At 43.0% G+C, this 22,214-nt stretch overlaps 2 protein-coding genes across 5 annotated transcripts in view; one reads left to right on the top strand and one right to left on the bottom strand.

The window, feature by feature from the left end:
- LOC128733099 (monocarboxylate transporter 12) overlaps window positions 1-22,214 on the bottom strand; it is a 51,625-nt gene that overhangs the window by 26,058 nt on the left and 3,353 nt on the right. For 2 of the 4 annotated variants that reach the window (XM_053826712.1, XM_053826715.1), the window contains exons 1-2: window positions 14,558-14,759; window positions 13,954-14,433 (exon numbers count right to left, since the gene is read on the bottom strand). In XM_053826712.1, the coding sequence (XP_053682687.1) occupies window positions 13,954-14,119 (166 nt within the window). In that variant the 5' untranslated portion in view covers window positions 14,120-14,433; window positions 14,558-14,759. Of the gene's footprint in view, window positions 1-13,953; window positions 14,434-14,547; window positions 14,760-22,214 lie in introns of those variants that run through there. The other 2 variants (XM_053826714.1, XM_053826713.1) reach the window with 2 other exon arrangements.
- Window positions 18,128-19,115, top strand: LOC128732457 (uncharacterized protein K02A2.6-like). Its single transcript, XM_053825707.1, has 4 exons — window positions 18,128-18,272; window positions 18,315-18,655; window positions 18,700-19,006; window positions 19,063-19,115. Exons 1-4 carry the CDS (start codon window positions 18,128-18,130, stop codon window positions 19,113-19,115), a joined length of 846 nt encoding a protein of 281 aa, XP_053681682.1.

The following is a 22,214-nucleotide window of genomic DNA, read 5'->3' as shown; positions in this document are numbered from 1 at the left end:
TTGAACGTAAATACGACAACTACCCAAGATAAAGCGTGTCCCACATCAAATTGCACCACGGAACAAACGCTGTAGATAATTACCCTTTGGGTATTTTCCCTTGAAAATTTGAGTAGAAGTAGTTTAAAGTATATTGTTTACACTCTGTTTTTATCGCGGTCGGTTTTTCGAAAATTGGAAAAAATGGCGTCACCCGAAAAGCAACATCGCGAAGCAATTTTGCGCAAGCAGCTGGAAAATCCTCAACTCTCTCATCATGAATGATGAGACTTACGTCAAGGCGGTCTTCCGGCAGCTTCCGGGTCTACTGTACTTCACCGCCCAGCATAAGTTTGATGTTCCGGAGGAAGTAAGGATGCAGAAACTTTCATAGTTTGCCAAGAAATACATGATTTGCCAAAAAATACATCATGTGGCAAACGTAGTGCACCGTTCGTGACTATCGAGACTGTAAACGGGCAGATCCACCTCAAGGAATGTCCACAGAAGAATCTGCTTCCTCTGTCGAAGCAACACGAGGGCCCTACGATCTTCTGGCTGGAACTACCTTCATGCCAATATTGTACGAAGCCAGCGGAGTCACCTTCGTACCCAAAGACCCAAAGGCTAGCACCACGCAAGCATCCCAAGGAGGTCAAGTCTGAGGAAGACATGAAGAAAAAGTGGATTTCCGTACAGATGAAGGTGAAGTTAAGTGAAAGGTGCGAGCATACGGTTATGGTATTGAAGTTGAATAAAACAAATATCCCAAAAGCTTACTAATGGGTTATATTTTGTTGTCTGAAAGTTTGAAAAGGATCGGACAATTAGGTAATTTTCGACAGCGTTTCTTCCGTGGTGCAATTTGATGTGGGACACCCTTTATAACGTCAAAATCGTGATCGGAAGCTCAAAACTCAGGATGGCCGGGAGGAAGAATTCAATTCCGTTTACGAACGAAAACGGCTATTGGCTCATTGACTTCGTCGCCCCCAAAAATATGGCCATATGAAGTACCTACTTCTGGTACAGTCTCCCATGTCGGTACACCTGGAGATCACCACAACAGATGGACTCGCAAATCGACCACATTGTGATTGATGGAGGGCACTTCTCAGATATCATCGACGTTAGAAATAAATGTTTATTTATTTATTTATTTATTTATTTCTTTTCAAGAAGGGAAAAGCCCGCGGAAGTGGAACTTTGTTCGACGCTCCTTCTTCCGTAGGCACAAAACCTTCATTTTTGCACCAACAGTTTACACCAAATGATACAATTATAAGCAGTTACATAATGAGGACTTAAATTATAACACAAAGTTCCTTATTATCTATAAGTTGATGACTAACACTATACATTTTGCACGTGATTTACTTCAAAGCATGCAGAAATTTTTTTTTAAGAACAGAACGGGACAAATGGAAATCAAACACATTAAAACAACGGTTGAAGACGCGAGACATACTCGAGAGAGGCTCGTTTTGGCCATAATTGGTGCATGAAGCAGGAAGATTGAGAAAGGGGTGAGATCGGAGGGATCGCCGACGGGTATTCATGTTTAATTGTTGGAGTATACCTGGGCTGTCAATTTGAGAGTTTAGAATATCAGAGATGAACAAAGCCCTAGCAATATCTCGTCGTATAGCTAAAGAGTCAAGCCCGATCAGATTACAGCGGTGTTCATAACTAGGAAGATTTAAAGGGTCGTTCCAAGGGAGAAGGCGTAAGGCGTATCGAACAAATTTTCGTTGGATAGACTCAATCCGTTGGATGCTGTTATGGTAGTACGGTGCCCATACAACTGCAGCGTATTCTACTATTGACCGCACTAAAGAACAATATAGTGTTTTTAAACATTGGATATTGTTAAAGCTCTTAGTAAATCTAAATAAAAAGCCTAGATTTTTCGAGGATTTGGTAGAAATATAGGCCACATGTTCTTTAAAAGATAATTTTGAATCAAGCAGAATTCCCAAGTCTTTTACACATGTTTCCCTTTTCAAGGATGTTCCAGAGACTTTGTAATCATAGCACACAATTGATTTCTTGCGTGTAAAAGAAATGCACGAACACTTAGAGGCATTCAGTACCATTCTATTCGTTGTGCACCAGTCGGCGAAATTATCCAGCTGCGCTTTCAGAAAATCAGTGTCTGTGTTATTTCTGATAACGGCAAAGAGTTTAAAATCATCGGCATACGATGATTTCATGCATTTCAAAGCAAAATTGATGTCGTTCAAGTAGAGGAGGAATATATACGGGCCTAGATGACTGCCTTGGGGCACACCAGACGTGACGGGGAATGGCGAAGAGATGATGCTACCTACTTTGACAGACATGAAACGTTCGGTGAGGTAAGACTTAAACCAACAAAGCATATTACCGCTTACTCCCAGTTGCTGAAGTTTGGCGACTGCAATCTGATGATTTATTTTATCAAAAGCTGCTGAAAAATCGGTGTAGACTGCGTCAACTTGAAGATGTTTCTGCAACGAGTGGGCAATAAAGGATGTGTAAGACACCAAATTGGTACAGGTTGATCGCTTGGGCATAAAACCGTGTTGAGTATTATCGATGTAGCCGGAAAAATTAAACGATAGGAACTCGAGAACTATAAGCTCGAAAAGCTTCCCACCTGCACAAAGCGAAGCAATCCCTCGGTAATTGGCTACGTTCTGCTTTGAACCTTTTTTGTGAATCGGAAATACGTACGACGACTTCCAGATGGTAGGGAAAACACCCGAAAGCATGGACGTATTGAAAATATTTGCCAATGGGCTGCATAAAGTGGAGCAACATTTTTTTTAAATTATTGATGGAATGCCGTCGGGGCCAGGGTTCGATGAGCTCTTCAAGGTAGAGCAAGCATTCAGGATAATCTGGGTTGAGTTGGCAGGGTAGGATCCAATAGCTGCCTTGTCTGGAACATTTGAGATGGCACGCGAAACTTGCTGACTGCTAAGTGTCTCATGAGAGAAAACTGCACTAAACTGAGTACGAAATAATTCACATATGTCCGAAGCAGTGGACGCTTCCGCATCACCGAGCATCATGGTAGTGGGTAAACCTGATTCATTTCTTTGCTCGTTAACATAATGCCAGAACTTTTTGGGGTTACTACGTAGACATTGTTGCATACGGTTTTGATACGAGTGAAACAGTTTCTTGTTCAGTCGTTTATAACGAGTGTTGAGGGAAATATAACGACATTTGAATTGATAAGTACCATGTTTCGAGAATCTCCTTAGAGCCATCCGTTTAGCAGATTTATAACTTTTTAAAGTGCAGGTAGACCATGGGGGATGTGAGGGTTTGCAGAAAAGTCTCTTTGGAGTAAACTGATCGATAGCATATAGAAGAACGTTTGTGAAATTTTGGACCGCTAAGTTAGTATCCGTATTCTCTAGTATTGAGCACCAGTTCACGTCTAACAAAAATTGGTTCATTTTTATAAAATCGGTCTTGCGAAAATCATACGAAAGAGGTTCGTTAGGTTCATCGAATGAGCAAGGAATACCATTGCAGAGAAATACGTGAAGCAAATGCGGGGGAGCTAAACGAGCTCGAGAGGGATGGCTGCTGGGATAGCGTTAAAGCAGCCATCGACGGCGCAGCGGAAGGTGCCATTGGGTTCTCTGAGAGGAGTCGACATAACAACTGGTTCGACGAGGAATGTCAGAGGATGTTAGACCCACTTTTTTCGCTATAACCCACTTTTTTCGCTTTAAGTAGCGCCGCCAAGAAGAAACGAAGTGCGGAGGCATGGAACAACTGTATCGTTCTTAGGAAACGCGTAAATCCTACAAGAAACTGAACGTATCCCGCGAAGGTTTTGTGTCGCGAACCGAAACATGTCGAGATAAAGACGGAAGGATCTTGTCGGATGAACATGAGGTGGTCTAATGGTGGAATTCGCACTACAACGAGTGTCTGAATGGCGCGGAAACGGAATACCAAAACAGCAGGGAAAACGACTACATCAGTACGGTGGATGATGGTGGAGTGATTGAGGCTATCAAGCAGCTCAAGAACAACAAGGCAGCTGACCTCGCAGAATGGCATCGCAGCGGTTGGCTCCCTGTCAGCACCGGCTGATAGTCAGGATCTGCGAAACAGAACAGCTGCTAGAGGAGTGGAAGGAGGGAGTAATATGCCCAATATACAAGAATGGCGACAAGTTTGAATGTGAGAACTATCGAGTGATCACCATTCTGAACGCCGCCTATATCGTACCAAATCTTAGAACATCTTTCACCGTCTATTGCCGCTAGCAAGTATATCCGTGGGAAGTTATCAAATCGCGGGACGGGCGATCGACAGCGGACCAAATCTTTGTGCTGCGACAGATTCTCCAAAACCGTTGTGTATAGCAAGTCCCTACGCACCACCTGGTCATAGATTTCAAGGCTGCCTACGATACTATCGACCGTGAAGAGCTATGCAAAATTATGGACGAAAACGGTTTTCCCGGGAAGCTGACAATACTGATTAAGGTCACGATGGATGGTGTTCGATGCTGTGTAAGGATTTCGGACGCGTTATCAAGCCCGTTTGAAAAACGCAGGGGGTAAGGTAGTATTTCCTGTCCCTTGTTTGCAGACGACGTGAACATTGCTGGCAGGACGTTCTAGGCGAACGTTCGTTCGTACCAGGATAAGGAAGTAAGTAAGAATACTCTTACGAGAGGGCAAAGGGCATTCATCTGCTATGTTATACAACTATCAGATCGATTTCTTATGTAAGCTAATGATCTCAAACTTTACCTTGTGGTACGTTCGACGGCAGATTGCATCGAATTACAGCGGCATTTGAGCGATTTCCATGGTTGATGAGTTCAACTGAGTGTGTCTAAGTGCCCTATGATCTCATTTTTACGTAAGAAATATCCAATTCAAAGGAATTACACTAAATCAGAAGAGATACTCAACAGAGTAACGGTAGTTAGAGATTTAGCTGACTTTTAGACACTCAAATGACTTCTAGAGATCATTATTCCCATATCATTGTACAGGCCATAAGATATTTGGAATTCATTATTAGAGTTGCCCAAAGATTTACTGATCTATATTGTTTCCGAGCATTGTATATTGCCCTTGTTTGTTTCGTACTGAAAGCCTAAAACAAGATTTGGTTTGGTAAAACAAGATTGAAGCAATTTATTCAAGATTCCTGCGCTTTGCATTGAGAAGTTTACCTTGGCGAAAACCAATGGAATTAAAAGACATTTGTAAAGCAGTTTTCTGGGGAAATTACTGATAAGCGAAATCGACTCTGCTTTTATCCTCGCCTAAAACAGTACTAACATTCCACCCGGAAACCTAAGATCATGGGAATTTCCTGAGACGAAATTTCTACAGCTGCAGTAACAGCGCACTGAATATGGTTAGAACAAACCCATAAGAGTGAAGTGAAATGTTTTACATACTGTCTACTAGAATAATCATATTTTACAGATGCTGGAAGTTGCGCCATACTGGAAGTAAGAACACGAATTCATAATTTATTCTTCAAGTCTAAGCATAAATGACACTCAAATGCAAGTGCAAATTGTTTGCTTCTGCCACCGTAGCTCAGCACGAAATTTTGGCTGGTAGCCAAGTCAAGTACAGACCGGGAGACAGCTCAGTATATACTACCAAAACGTCAGAGGTTTATGTACAAAGATCGACCAGTTTTCATTGCTGTCCCCAATTTTTTTTATTGTGTGTGTGGATGTTATCACTACGACCACCATTTTGATCTATTGTGATCTTATCCAGGTGTTGTTCCGCGCTTCGTTGTTATTGCAGTATCGCTATAGAGTGAGCGAACTGCTTATTATCCGTGCTTAAAGTGTCGGTGTGTTTTCACCCCTTTTTCCCTCTACGCTTCTTACTACTTTTCAACCAATCTAGCTCTAGAGCCAGGAAGTGCGGAGACTAGTTACAATTTGTCCTTGGACAAGAGGCTTCATTCACACCTCGAGCAAGTATCATTCTTATAACCAGTCCCGGCTAAAGGCTTGATCATGGTCGGTAAAGCAGAGTTCAGCACAGAGTGAGGGTGTGTATGTGTGTATATATGTGTTCCTTACTACTTATGCATTACCAATCTCGTTCCTAGAACCAGGAAGCGGAACAAGCCATAATTTGCCCTTGAACAAGAGGCTTCATTTGCACCTCAAGCAAGTACCACTCTTATAACTTGCCCTGGCAAGAGGCTTTCATTGTTAGTAAATGCAGAATGCAGTAGGAAGGATGTGGAGGGGCCTGAGAATAAACTCATGCTAAAGTCACTTAACATCGAATGGCCTGATTCTACTAAGATTCGAACCCACGACCACTTGCTTGTCAAGGCAGACTCGGTAACCTTGCGGATACAGGGCCCCCTGCTGTCCCCGATGATGTTGACAGAGCAAGACGTTGTCATCCTAGCTGAAACCTGGCTGAAAGATCGAGACCCTTTCAGTAGTGGAAAAGCACGAGGTAGTGACATTCTCATCGCTTCAAAACAAAAACCGGGTATCAACTTACAACTTGAGCAGCTGTGAGTTAACACTAGTTATGTTGATACTAATATCTGTGTGGAGGTTGTATTACGTACCTCCAGACTGCTCTTCTGATGTTGGGGTAATTCAGAAACACATAGACTTTGCGCCTATGAATGGAAATTCCTTAGACTACAACGCTAAATGGATTGCGTGAAATGTTTGTGCAATTACAACCAACCGGGATTAGTCTGAATAAGTACACCTTTCGTGTTCGCGGTACCTAGCTCCTTCGAATCTGCCTTTCCAAGGTCTAGCATAGCATTGCTGAATGGCTTGGCTTTGCTATAAACATGATGTCCCCGGATGTCCACGATTAGAAATTGTCATGACTTGATCTTCTTTTTATAAAGAAAACTTTTTTCATACATTTCTTCACTTTCTGTGAATTTTAAATTGATTAGAACACTCCAAACCAAGGCCATTTTACGTATCTTTCCAATTATGTACAGCTTTGGATTATATAATCAGCGTTATTATGTCTTTCTACGGGCTACGGATCGGTTAGTCAAACGAAACTACGACAGTAGTAGTGCTATTCCACATTCCACCGGCAAAACTAAATGAACGACACAATACAATGAAACGGAACGATGCCGAACAGAGTGGCGTCGCGACTTTGCGAGTTGAAATCGCAGTTCACTTTGACCCACAGCCAGTTTGTGCTAGCCAAGCAACGCGACGAGTGCTAAGCTTTCTTTTCGTGCCGGTTTTCATTTAATCGCTTCGCTTCCCTTTGCCTGCTGCTAAAACATTTGGTGACGAGCATAAATCCGGTAATTTCGGTAATTCGCATACGTTATTGTACGCAATTTACTTGAGAAAGTGTGGTTTTAGTGATTTTTCTCGCGATTTTATACCGACGCGACCGCTGCGGTAGTGCACCAGCAAGTGTACCTCTTTTGAGACGAAAGGGCATCAATTTTTTAATGCAGAATCGTCAAGTAGCAGAGATGTGTAGTAGAGTGATTGTTTTAGCTATAGGAAAAGCGGCCTGGTCAGTGGCATAACGCAAATAAAAGCCTTGCGACGCCGGAGCAAACGCCATTTTATAAAGCGGTGGCATCATAAGGCGTTTTTTTTTGCATGTGTAGTGTAAGTGTAGTGAAGGGGGGTTCACTGTGTGAGACGGTGGTTGCTGAGTGTTCATTTGATAAATAACAATTTTGTTTTGTGTGGTGTGGCTTGAACAGAATAGCATCGATCAGCGATTGTATTTATGTATTTGGTGGAAAGTTCTGATCGGCTGTAAAGGGCGTGATTAAATTGTAGCTGTTTGTTGTGGCCGCTGCTTTTGCTAGGCTGAAATGGTTCCTGTATAATTACCTGATGATTGCCTGTATGCGGTTGAATCTACCGTACCGCGTGCTTGCTGAGAATTTCACTTGGGCTGCTATCGAAGGATTGAAATATTTGAAAAGTTTTAAGTCGACGGATTTCTGCTGTTGCGATTGAAGGATTTTGTGCCATTTGCTGTTGTTTACGGAGTTTTAAACACTCTGTAGTGCCAAGGACAGGTACGTGGTAAATTATTTCCATTTATAGAACCGGTTTTATACGAACTAATTCGAATGAAAATAAAATCGCATTGCAGTTGCTAAATAGTAAAGATTGATGATAAGTAAAAGTGTAAATTTCTGGATTTAACACGCAGGAAGCAACAGAAGCCGATAAAAGAGTCCACTTGGCTCGCAGTCGATTTATTTTGACAGACAAAATCAGCATGGTATAAAAGAACTGTTGATAAAACCGACACCCTAACAATTTTTACACAAATTCCATATTTGTATGTCATTTATCGACTAACAAACTTTACTGAATCTTAGGTTGACTCTATATTCTTCGTTCTACGAGGTCTGTTAGAAACAGTTTTTGAATATTTTTGATTTATAGTGAAATAGAAAACTCAGTTCCGTCAGGCGTAAAAAGCAGTAGTGCGGGTAAAACCAACAGCTCATAAATAATATTGAGTAAAAGCTTTTCTTTAAAAAATATGTTCCGTCAATTGTGCTAAAAACTGTGCGAATGTCTTCCCTTCGCATTGCATTAGGTTCATACAAACAAAGACCTAAGTAGATGCCGTAGATTTAAAAACGGCGTTTGATAGTGTAGACTACCCTAACTTTTTGGCAAAAACTGATCCTCTACGTAATATCCGCGCGGCCGAAATGATCCGTGGAAACGTATTCGACTTCAAAACAATACAATACAATAGCATGCCTATCTCTGGAGCTTTAATTAGCTGTGTATACTGGAATTCTACGTTTTCAACAAAAAATATGGTTAAAAGCAGCCTATGATCAGTCTGTAGGATCGATTTAGAGCAACTTTCTCTGATCCATCGGGAATGCATGACGCATTGCAAGCTCCGATACCCACATTTGATGGATCGGCGAGGATTATAGTGTGTCAGTATGAGAGGGGATTGCAAAGTCTGCTTGAAACGGCCAAACGGTAGCGTTGACAAATCTTCAATCAGTTAAAAGTAACCCTTGCGTATGAACACACATGAGCGGTATGCGTAGAAATCCTTCAGTGGGCATCCGATCAGGTTTTTCTGCAATTGGGTTAGGTGCGACTTTTAGCATCCAAGGAGACCGCACTTAGTCTAAAGTCTTAGGCTCGCGAAACACGAAGTGGAGTAAAATCAACGCTTTGAACAATTTCTGGCGTATTCTGGCGTCTTGGTGCAGCGGAAGCAGAATCGTAGAGTGTTCGAAGGCTTGCATAGATTTTCCCGCATAGCTGATTTACTAGACTATCTCATTTCAGAGCCGTCTGGAAAATGAAACCAAGATTTTTCGAACTCTGTCCAATAAATAGTTTGCCCGTCCTTAGTGACAGGAGGTAAAAAGTTGATTTGATTAGTTTTTCTACGACGACCCTTCATAAACATTGCTGTGCTCTTCGATTGGTTGACGAATAACTGGTTGCGTTGAGACCACTACATGATTCTTGCTAGATCTTCGTTCATCATCCTAATAAATTCATGGGAACATGGGCAAAGGCGGCGGATATATAGCTAAACGTCATCCGCATACATCTGTATTGAGCAATACCTGAGTACGGAGGATAAATCGTTGACGTAACAACAAAAAACTAGAGGTCCGAGGGCTGAGCCTTGAGGAACTGCAGATGGTGAAAAACCCACTTCGGACGATTGATCTCCGCAGAACACGGTTTGGACTCGTTCCTTCAAATACAACTCTACTAGGTTAACAGCAGAAAGAGCACAGTTAAATTGAGTTTCCAGCTTCGAACAAAGAGTACTGCGATGGATGATGGTGTCGAAAGATTTAGAAAATTCCAACAGCAGCAATAAGGCCGAACCCTTCCTGTCGGTCCTTCTTTGCTAGATCATCGTAAATGCAAACCGCTGCTGTTTAAATGCTAGGCCCTTTACGAAATCCTGATACTCGGATAACAAGTTATTCTCTATGATGAAGGATGACATTCGTTGCAACAGAAGTTTTTTAAATACCTTTGACGGGTTGTATAACATTTCGAAGAAGACCATATCGCGGAGTACCGTTTCGCGGGTGCTCTGATCCAGTCTGCGTACGCCAAATTACGTTCCAACATAGCCTTTTGAAGTTTACTGTTGTACCATCCCAAATTGGATGATTTGCGGGTCTTGCATGTGCGAAGCGGTATGCAATCATCATGAATCTGCTTTACATGAGAGTTCAAGAAGGTGATAGCGTTCTGGTAGCGTTGAAATTGGCGTAGTCACGATCAATCGTTCGAACAGGTCTTGCGTCAAAATCCAGAGAACCAAAGGTGGGGTTATGTTGCGATAGTACAGGGAAACCTATCCGGTTGAAACGCAAAACTCTGTCGCTACAACTTGTAATAAACAAGTCCAGCTGCATGCAACTAACTCCATGAAATAACATTGGTTAATCACCGATTGAGGGTATGGCAAAGCTCTCTAGCATTGATTGGAATTGCACCTGTCTCCGGCTTGGCTGGGACTGGGACAAATCAACATTGAAGTCCCCAATTCGATCTGCGAGGGATTATACACGACCACGACGAGGATCTTTTCGTTACCTAGTCGAAATTCAACCGCCAGGCACTCCAACGAGACCTACAAATGGGTGCTGAAGACTGCCACTGTCTTGTGGAGGCGTCTGCGATGCCTCGATTTAGACCCAATTTTGCCTAGATATGACGATAATATCGGAACCAGAATCCAACTGAAGACGAACTGGTACGCAGTTGATGCTTGTTTCGACGTATCGTCTATTTCACTGTAGGTCCTTTATGATCATAATCTTATTCGATTGCTATTTGTTCTGCTTCTTGTCATTGTACGCCTATTGCCGCTGCTTGAAACAGCCACAGTAACCTTCTTTGTGGCCCGTTCAGCCACAGTCCTAACATTTGTAATCTTTAAAAGTGCACTGTTTGACGAAATGCATGTTGCCGCATCTCCAATGGCCACAATGGAGCTTGAAGACTGCCCACCGATACCAATCGTCTCCTTTTATCAAACTACCTTTTCTAGAGTGATGTCATTCGTCTCGTTAATCTTGGAGAACAGGTGCATCTGAATGTCCGAATCTTTGAGTGATTTGAATTTCTCTTCCAGTAACTACTGCAGCTCAAAGTTTACACACGAGTATAAGCTTGCCCCTATTATTTGCCGTCATTTGTTCTGATAAGGAACCTAAGTAATAGTTCAGGTTTTTTAACAGGATTAAAGCTAATTTCTTTTAACACTGAAATCATTGTGGAGGAAAGGCAATTGTTTCGCTCAATATTCCGCATTTTTTAAGGCTCCCAAACAACCCAAGCCAATCGATTTGGTTTTGGAAAATTAGCAAATATCTGAGTGTCTGTAGACTGTTCCGATAAGTATAAATACATTAAAAATTAACCGTCATTTCAAATATCGTGCAGTTTTCATTTAAATTTTGGCTGCGTCCTATTGTTTACATCCAAACGAAACAGATGTTGCCATTTTTTCAGTATTTTGTGCGGAAGTTTCGAAATCCGTGACCTTTCTTCCGATAAAAGAAACCGGGTTGTGCACAAATGGGGCACCGTGAGTGGACTTTCAATCATAAAATTAGCTAAGAAAGAAGGTGTGAGCATCGGAGCAGTTCAAACCGCTTTGAGGAAGTATGGAGAACAATGCACTTTTGCAGATAGCCCGAAATGCGGTCGAAAACCTGGTTCCTTTGACCTTAAAATGCACAGGAAGATAAGAGATTACTATAAGCGGCATCCTTCGGCATCAGTACGATATGTGGCACAAAAACAGGGTACCTCACCGACTATGGTGATGCGTGCCAAGGAGAAAATGTGCCTACAGACCCGTCGGAAGCAGAAGCAGCCGAAACGAAGCATCAAACAGGCGGAATCTGTGAAACCGAGGGCTCGGAAGCTGTACGACAAACTTTTGGTCAAGAAATTGGGGCGTGTTATCATGAATGATGAACCTATATAAAACTCTGCCTGTTCGAGCTACATAAAGTTGAATGGAAAAGTTTTGCATTTGCTCTATGTGCCAACCATCCTGCAAGAACAACTCTCGTATATTTTCCCCATACAGCGGGTCTCAACCCAATCTACTGAATGGAGAAAGTTCCCCACCTACTCTACTTCCCTATGCGGGTTCTCCAATCGCTTTCTCCCGCAATTCTGCTGACCGGAAAATTACAATCCACGGACGAGTTCTTTATTTGTTCTTTTCTCCGCGCAAGTTCACTCGCAAGCTCATACCCAAGCGGAGGTTGATAAGCATAATTGATTTGGCGGAGAGTGTCGCTTGTACTTTCAGTTCGCGCAGCACCTAATTCATTAACGCTCATTGCGGCTGACTCTAGAACTCGCCGTGATGCTTTTTCTGCAAGACACGCCGAAATGTTAATGTTTGATTTTCGTTCTCCGAGCCATAAGTCATGCAGAAAAAGCTGTTTACTTCAGCATGTGTTTAATTATAATTTCGCTGCGTACCTTTGACAAACTGGGCCGCGCATTCTGCGAAATATTTTCGTTAAATAATACCACCGTTGGCTCTTCTACTTTCTGACCAACGCGGTTTATTTTACTTTATTTCTCTTACATTTTTCTCGAATATTCGTGAATTTTACTAAGACACTCGATAATTATGCTATAAAACGTTATTTCGCAGAGTCGTCTTTGATGAGGTTTTGGGCTCTGTTCTGCGAAGAGAGTTACGTGAAAAGCCAAATATTGCTGAGCTGCCCCTCGCATTTACTTCGATGTTCTGCGAAGCGAGTCACATGCCTCAAGAGCTCTGTCCTAAAACTCTAATGTCATTTTACTTGATTAACGCCGTACGAAACGCGAGTGGCATATTTAAATTTGCCACATCTTTCCAAATCACGCAGCTAATTATCGATGATCCAATCTATCGCTTGTGCGTTGTATTTCCTTATCAATTTCGAAGTGTGCTTGGCTACTCTATGAATAAAACATTGCGGTTGTTTGAAAAATTCCCTGATTCTGATCAAAATTCCCTGATTATTTCAGGGTTTTCCAGGTAGTTGCCACCCTGACACTTTATAAGTTACAAATTACAGGTTCCACACATTCAATACTTTGAGATTTATCTACTTTTCTAAAACTGCATTTTGCATCCGGACAGTTTCGGACTTCCGGACCGGAACCGGAACAGAGCCAAATCGGACCGGAACGAAATCGGACCTAAAAAGTTCGTTCCGATTTTTATCCGGACCGGACCGGGGACCGGAACCCGGACTTCAATTTTCGTTCCGATATCGAACACTATCTTTACACTAGCCTCGTAGTGTTTTCTGTACTTTAATAACCGGCTGCGAAGTCTGTCGATAAAGAAGGATCAAGTTCTTAAGGACCCCGTTGATTCTTCGCATCCGATCGTCAATGAGGTGATCTCGAAGTAAGAACAAAGCTTTCTCCACCGATGACGATAGTCGACGGCTTCCAAATGCAAATTCTTTCTGGATTGCAGAGAAAACTTACACTTTCACTACAAAAGTATTTCCTTCATGATGCTTGGTCCATGAAATATGATGTTTGAAGCAGATAAATGTTCACAAAAATTAAGTTTTTTGGTTATCTCAGGAACAAAAAACCACAATATCGTGAAAACTAAAAAAATATGAATTTTCTATGCCCGAGTATGAAATTTTGCAAAATTTTGAAACCCTAACCACCCGACCTTGAAGAAAGAAAGCCAGCCCACGTGATTTGAAACCATTATCACGATGTTGCAATGCGTTTTGTTAACACTCAATAAAACACCCTATAACAGGGTGAAAACATACTGTATTTCTGACACTTCCAGAAAACAGTCCGCTCCCTTCGGAAACGGACAGTCACAAAATTTCGACTACTACGATCGACGTCATCAAATTGGCGCCACACTTTGCGCGTGAATGACCCTACAGTAAAAAAAATAACTTCGAAAAGGCGAGCATTCAACTACTTACTGACAATATGTATGCAGAACGAGGCCAACACCACCATCCATCCCCAGCCGCCGTCCGGGGGCGTCGGCAGGCCACTGTCGTACTGTTCCCGACTGTCGTCGCCTTCCGCTGCGGCCGTCGCTGAACCGTTCTGCGGCCGTTTCCGCGCCGGCGGACCGTGAGTCATTTTGTTGCCGTTTGTTGTGCTCGACTGTTCGCAGGAGTTTTCCACTTCACGCCACCACCGACCGATAGTAACTCGATCGTTGCGCAGTTTTATTGTTTCGGTATATTTCCGTACTTTCACTCTATCTCTCCTCTCGCTCTCGCTTACGTATTAGCTGATATGTTGAACTTTACTCTTGATCACTTTTTTAAGCATAAGTACACCGTGTTTTTGGGAAGTTACATAATAATCGGAAGATGTTGGCAAAACTTGTGTTCTATTAAAAACTATTCACAGTTGATTTCAAAACTACTGGAAGTCACTTTGAGATGTTTCTGCAAGAAAAAGACAAAAACAAACTTAAGTTGTTATGATATTCTTAAGAGTTAGTTTATTATATAACATTTTATTTGTTTAATGAATCAATAAAAAGCGAACGTAATATTCACCACATCGTACCGAGGGTAATTCCACTTAGTCGATAATAATCAATCGGTTAATCAGCTTGTTAATAGTTTATCTGGCTCGGTATGATAAGTAATATCGCCGCAGAACAAAAAAACACCGCCTCGCAGCTGCCGTCGCGCCGCAAGCTACCGGTCCAAGCAAGCGGTGACTGAGCACTAACCGCACGTTGCACTCGCGGCGAGCCCTAGTTCAAACTACTCGTACTGGACTACTGCGTTATCTGCAATCGGACTGGACCTGGAGCTGGAATGACTGGCTGACGGACTGACTGACTGACTTTCTGACTGGCTGACTGACTGCCGGGCGGAGCGAAAACACCGTCTATCCGTTTCGTCGGGTCGGGCTGTCAGTCATGCCGATTCGGGTTCTTATCAAGCTTCAGTGCTTATCAACCGCCCAGTAGTGGCGGGATACTGCTATGCCAGCTGCGCATCACCATAGTAAAAAGAAGCCTCCACTGTGATGTGGATTGCACTCCACACTAGCACGTGACCCATTATGCTCCACTTGTTGCACCGCATGGAACATTCTGTAACAGTTTTAAATCAGACGGTTCAGACGGAAAAACTGACGAAATTTTTACTATTAAGTTTGACCTTCCACCGGTAAAATAACTCAACCGGAGCGACCATTCGATTACCATAAAAGGCAGTTTTGCTCTTCAACGAAAGTCAGCCGGCGAACGTCCGGGTTAAATTTAGAAATTTGACCACGCTTATCTTGACATGCAGTTCGTACATTTTACCAGATTGCGACGATAAGGTTAAATCGCCTCAAGCTTTAGCCTATACTCCTATAGCGTATAAAGCTGTGCAGGCACGAACCTCACCGTGTCATGTGAATCGTGTCATCCTGAGCCAGCCAGCACACACAGACAGGGCTTATATAATGCAATTTCCGTATTGGACTTTGGCCGAAAATTGATCCTGGCAACAAGCACGGGAATATAGTCCAAAATTCGCAGCGGTACTATCGATCAAAATTGATGTTTCTAAATGCCGAACTCTGCCTCGCGGCGATTGCTAACGGAGATGGAGATGGATGGAGACGCCCACTTGTTTACGAGTGTTTGTTTTTTTCGCTCGGACATCCAAAAACGAATTTACGAATGATAATCATTGCTTGGAATGCCATAAAGTCAATCATTCTCATTGTGGACTGAAGTTTTCCAAAAATTTTATGTTATAATCATTCACGGGGATGTTCGATAGTCTAGGAACATCTGGAAATGATCGCAGCTTGGTATTTTACCGGTAAACGTTGACAGCATCGATGGATGAAAATAGAACGGTGTCGTGTGCCCCATTCTCAAACACAGTATATATGTAAGTGACGTACTGTAAAAAAAAAGACGCTAAGCCCGAGGTTAACCACCGGTCGAAGTGCAAGCCTAGGTGGTAAGTTTACCTCGATTCATGCTGATTCAGTCAGCTGCTTGCTTGTGTGTCACAATTAATCGCAGTAGGTATCGAATTGCAAAGAAATCCATTCCACTGCACTGCACTGCACTGCACCGTCGCTCGTGTCAATCGCAGTAGCGCAGGCGGGGTGCAGTTTTTTTCTTCTTACGCCATCAGCTGACGCACTGACAGTTTTGAAGAGTGGAACATTTCAAACTCATCTGTTTAGGTTAGGTACAAGGTGTTTTCCTGTTTTGTTCGAAATATTGTTTACATCTAGACATGGCAAATTTGCGTATTTTCTTTTTGTCAGCAGATCGTAAAAGCAGAAAAAAAGTACGAAGCTGCACCATCTTTTTGGATCCAATTGCGACGTGGTACGTGATGTGCGCTGCAGCACATGCTTTGGCGACGTAGACGTCCAGTAAATCTAATCGGATAAAAATATTTATGGTATTCACTTTTCAGCAGATAACGTCAAAAAATATTGTTGAGCGCTCCCGTGGACATTGTATTGCACTTGTCTTAATCGTGGCTGATAACAGGACGCAGATAATGGCAAACTGAACGTGAATTCCGATTGTGAAACTTTGATTTTAGAAGAATTGGGGAAAATTAATCGACTAATGTTACCTAAAAATAATCTGGAACATAAACTTAATGTGTTCATTCAAAATTTGAGTTGTGTAATTATGACCAGAGACTCCGAAGGACCGAAGGACAGTAACATATCTCATTAACTCTCTTGAATCATTTCTGAACCGCTTGCAGACGCAGTACCTTGTAAGTCGTAAGGGCCTGCATAGTGTCGTCGTCCTGAAAGTAAAAACAAGTTAGATCAAAACTTCTCGGTCGGTGGTTTCTACAGTTGACGAAGGAAGAGGCACAATGTGTGTCTAAAAATAACCCAAAACCAGATAGGTCGCTGCATTAATAAGGGGGGTTGCGCAGTCTCCTTTTATCCAGCGCCTCTATGGTTCAAAGGTACACGGGTACCAGCGAGCCACACGCCCTGGCAGGTGTTGTGAGTTCAAATCCGGCAATAATCTCTGATTATAGCTTAGTTCAACCCATGCACCTTCCAGCATTGGACAAAAGGTAGGAGTCACAACGACAGCTTGTTAAGCGTAGCTACCTATTACCCCCCCCCCCCTCTCATCCCTTCCTTTCCACTCTTTCCCCTCCTTTCCCAAAAAATTTTCATTACTTTCCCCTACCGTACTCCATCAATTGTAAAAACCAATTGTAAAAACCATCGTACTCCATCAAAAAATATTAATATTAATGCCTGGCCGCATTTCAAGGTCAAAGACTAAAACACGAGTTTGGTTAAACTCAGTGATGCCGCTAAGACACGTCTGATGCTCCGCAAACTCAGTGCTAGTACTCATGCGGAGTGCATGAACCACATTTTCCCGAAGACCATACGAGGTTTTTCGTTCGACGAGACGGTGTCTAAATTGAAGCAGCTTTTTAGTGCACACGCATCCCTCTTCTGCATGCGATACCGCTGCCTCACGCTTAACAAGAAAGCTTCCGACGACTTTCAAATGTATGCCGGTTTTGTGAATCGCCTATGCGAAAATTTCGGTGTGGCTAAATGTTCCGTCGACGAGTTCAAATGTTTAATATACGTTTGTGGCCTACATGCACTCCAGGATGCTGAGACCCGGACCGCAACAAATCAATGAAGCTCAACGATCACACTGTCATCGCATTATTAACCTTCGGAAAGACGCTTGAATTGTGGAGTACCAAAACGAGAAGGCATCGGTCAACGCTATCAATCCGATCAAGCACCCGAAGAAATCAGTCGTCTCTAAGCCTACATTCAAACAACCACCGACGCACAACAATCCTGTTCATCGTAACAATAGTGGTAACAACCATCAATCGAGAACGCCGTGAAATGCGGACAGCTTCACTATGTTCCTGAGTGCCCCTTCCAAGACCATCGCTGCCGTGATTGTAACGTTGTTGTGCACAAAGAAGGGTATTGCCACTGTCCAGGCAAGAAAAGGAAATCGAAACACAAGTCCCACTAACAAAAGGCATTTATTCCGTTCGACAAGTTGCTGCTCGGGATCGGAGTAAATACGTCACCGTGGTTGTAAATGATGTCAAAATTGAGCTCCAGTTAGATTGCGCGTCAGACATCAGCATGATCACCGAAGACAACTGGATTCGGATCGGACGACCATCAACTAAGCCACCTTCACAACAAACCCGGACGGCTTCAGGTCAACCGCAGCCGCTCATCGCAGTAATTGATTGTGACGTTATGCTGAGAGGAGTTCATCGTTCAGGTAAACTGTTTATTACCAACGTTCACAATCTCAATCTTCTAGGCCTCGACTTTATCGAACTCTTCAACCTGTGGCACGTTCCCCTGAGCACGGTCTGCAACAACGTCATGACAAACGTTCAATGGTCGAAAATATCGTTTCCGCAACTGTTTTTGGATTCACTGGGTTACTGCAATAAAACAGAAGCAAAACTTTATGTGAAGCCGGATGTTCAGCCCGTTTTCCGTGGTAAAAGACCTGTTCCGTTTGCCGCACTTGAACCGATCGAGACTGAGCTAAAACGATTGGAAGAGTTAGAAATCATTTCGCCGGTGGAGTTCTCTGACTGGGCGGCACCCATCGTTGCCATTAGTAAGAAAGCAGTGAACGGACAGCCACCGAGAGTGACTATTCTACTAGCCTAAACAGCGCCATTCAGCCCAATCAGCATCCTCCCCCGCTCCCCGAGGAAATTTTTGCCAAATTCTCCAGCAGCATAGTTTTCTCGCACATCGATCTATCGGATGCGTATTTGCAAATACCGGTCGAGAAAGATTCCAGACAGTACCTAACGATCAATACTCATCGCGGATTGTTTGAGTTTAATCGCTTGCCACCGGGTGTCAAACGTGCCCCTGGCACGTTTCCAACGATCTTCGACGCCATGGTAGCTGGTTTGGAAGGTGTTGAAACGTACCTTGTGAACGGAAAGGACGCCAAGGAACATCGAGTCCGTCTTTTGAAGCTTCTGAAGCGTATCCAGGAGTTGGGGTTTCGCTGCGCATTGAAAAGTGCTCTTTTTTCATACCAGAAATCCACTGTCAGGATCCGGACCGATCCTGTCAAAACAGCAGCGCTATGTAATATGCCGCCCCCACACGACGTCAACACCTTGCGATCATACCTCGGCGCTACAAATTTTTATGGCAAATTTGTTCGCAACATGTATGATCTACGACGCCCACTCGATTCACTTCTTAAAAAGGATTCAAAATGGAACTCGGATGAGAGCTGCCAACGTTCGTTTGAGCAGTTCAAAAATTCACTTCGTTCAGATCTTATGCATCGATACCCAGACGGTTCCATGAAAGTCGTGTGCCATGCCTCCCGAACGCTAACTCCGGCAGAACAGCGTTACGGTCAAGTGGAAAGGGAGGTACTGGCTCTAATCTTTGGTGTCACCAAGTTTCATCGCTTCATTTACGGAAGAAAATTCAGCCTACACGCCGATCACAAGCCGTTGGTTGCAGTATTTGGATCCAAGAAAGGTATACCAATCCATACAACCAACCGCCTACAACGATGGCCCCTCTTTCTGCTGTCGTATGATTTCGATATCACGCCTAAATTGGCCTAAATCTCTCGTGCGAGGTTGCCTTATGCTAGCTGGTCGAATCGTTGTGCCGAAAGTATATCAGCAACCCGTACTCAAGGCCATCCATAAAGGACACCCCGGTCAAGAGCGAATGGAGTCGGTGATGAGGAGCCATCTCTACTGGCCCGGCGTCGATCAAGATGTGCGAAATTTCGTTTCGTCGTGAAGCGCTTGCAGCGCTCTGTGGCCAAATGTCCGCCAAAAACATTACTTTCGTCGTGGTCACAAGCTAGTCATCCCTGGCAACGGCTAGACGCGGATTATGCTGGTCCTTTTGAAGGACAGCATTTTCTGGTCATTGTCGACTCCTACAGTAAGTGGCCAGAGATCATCCGAACATCAACCATCACTAGTAGGACGACCATCGAACTGCTTTTTGAAACATTCGCTCGGTACGGACTGCCAGAAACCATTGTCAGCGTTAATGGAACGCAGTTTTCTTGCAGCTAATTCAAAGAATTCTGCGAGTCTCGTAGCATCGTGCACATACGCACCGCTTCGTATCACCCGCAGTTCAATAAACAAGCGGAGCGCTTTGTGGATACTCTGAAGCGAGGCTTAAGGAAAATAATGTCAGAAACGCAAAACTCTATTTCTCATTCTCTGCAAATTCTCTAGTCCGCTTACCGGTCAACACCAAACAAGTCAGCTCCGGATGGACTGTCACCGGCTAAAATTTTGATAGGGAGGAAACATCGGACCACTTTGGATTTGCTGAAACCACCTGGATCACAATCAATTCCGTGCTCGGGAGAACAATAAAGTCAAGGTCCACATGGAAGAAGCTTCATCTGCCGTTGCACATCCTGCTGCAAGAGTTCAAGTTCATCGAAGCTTTATCGGCCCCTGCAGAGCAACCGGTTCCTTCTGCGCCACGTCTACCACGGGAAACCCCCCGCTTATTCCGTTCCGTCGGTCCACTCGGATTCGCCGGATGCGCACTAGATACAACCCGTACTTCTACAGATAAAAAGGGAGATGTTGAGGCCCCTCGAGTCAATTACTATGCTCAACCCTGCACTCGATCGTTGGCACTCTTGACAACTGTCATCCGAAGCGGAAATTATTATTACGCCATTCTTTATTCTCGGGTCACAAAATGTAGCCCATTAAATCTTAATTACTGAACGTATTTGTTGTAATAAGCTAAGTGTAGTCCTCCATAGTAAACCATTCTTTTCCTCATCTAAATACGTAACAGAATCATTGACTATATTATGTTTGATCTTGATACATTTTAAAGAATCATCTCTGCGGCAAATGATACTCGGTGGGCCTGGCCTTCAGTACATATATAGAATTATCTATACCTATAAAATCTGAAGGGAGTGGGGTCAGTAGTAAATAAAAAGGAAAACAGGGAGAGAGAGAGAGCCAGCGAGGAACTCGTAAGAGGCTTGATTAAAAAAAAAGAGAATAAAGAGTCAGTCTTGTGATCGACCTGATAAAAGTAACAACGGAGTTCCGAGTATTACCGTGAGCGTACCATATTCTGCGCAGTTAAGACATTTTTATGATTCTTCCGCTATTTTAAGTGTTCTAGATTTAAATTAACAACGTGGATAGCAGCAACGTGTAGTGCTACGGTCTATAATATCTGGTAAAAAATATGGGAACCAACAAATGAGTATATTCTCCATTTTGTAAACTTATCCACGGTGCCTAATCCTGCGCACTTTCTTGCCCATGTTTATAATTCTGCGCATGTTTGCTCCTAATTCTGCGCACCAAAAAAGTGAAAATAAATACTCCTGCCATGCTGTTTATGTTTATGTCTTTATGTATACTGTCGCTGAAATCACACCAAAGAATCCGGCATTAGACATTACTATAATTAAATCCATAATCCGGCCTTTTTGTGCTGTCCGGGTGGCAAAGGAATATTGTTATCATTTTGATTGCCTCATTTTAAATATTTTATTCTCGATAACGTGAAGGGCGTATTGATTCGGGTTTTCTGCATACTGAACATTACACTTTAGACTAATACTAAAAATTGTGTTTTCATATAGAAACCACTTCCCCACTCCATGACAGCCCCATGAGGTTGGACATTTTAAAAAAAATAGAAGACATGGTTTCATGAATTGGCGCTCGTAGGTTCGGACCCCGGGACACAGCCCAGGATTTCAATCAATGCAAGTTAAAGTTTCTACTTGAATTTTCATGCCTCTATACCTCAGCCATTTGGGCGACGTTGCGTATTCTTTCTCGATTTCTTCGTAGGATATAGTACATTACTGCGCAGAATTTGGAACATGAATAAAGAAATCTGTGCCTAAATTTGCGCATTATTGCATAGCATTTTTCTAAGGAAAGCAATGCATGCAATCACTCTTTTTGTCTAAAACATAACTAATTTGTTAATTTTCTAGAAGGACAATCTTAGCGTTGGTGCTAACGACGATGTTTTCTGCCATATAAAATACTTTCAGTTTTACGTTAAATTATTTCGCTCTCAAATGTTATGGCTTGTTTGTGAATAATGGCGTAATATTCAACATACATTTATAAAAAAATAACGCAATAACCTTGCTCCAGACAGGACATGTTCCTTATAGAATCGCAAACTTCCAAACCGATCGGCG

The sequence above is a fragment of the Sabethes cyaneus genome, chromosome 1 (genome assembly GCF_943734655.1).
Source record: "Sabethes cyaneus chromosome 1, idSabCyanKW18_F2, whole genome shotgun sequence".
Classification (NCBI taxonomy): domain Eukaryota; kingdom Metazoa; phylum Arthropoda; class Insecta; order Diptera; family Culicidae; genus Sabethes; species Sabethes cyaneus.
Note: the sequence above shows the minus strand (reverse complement) of the source record. Positions and strands in the feature narration are given on the sequence as shown.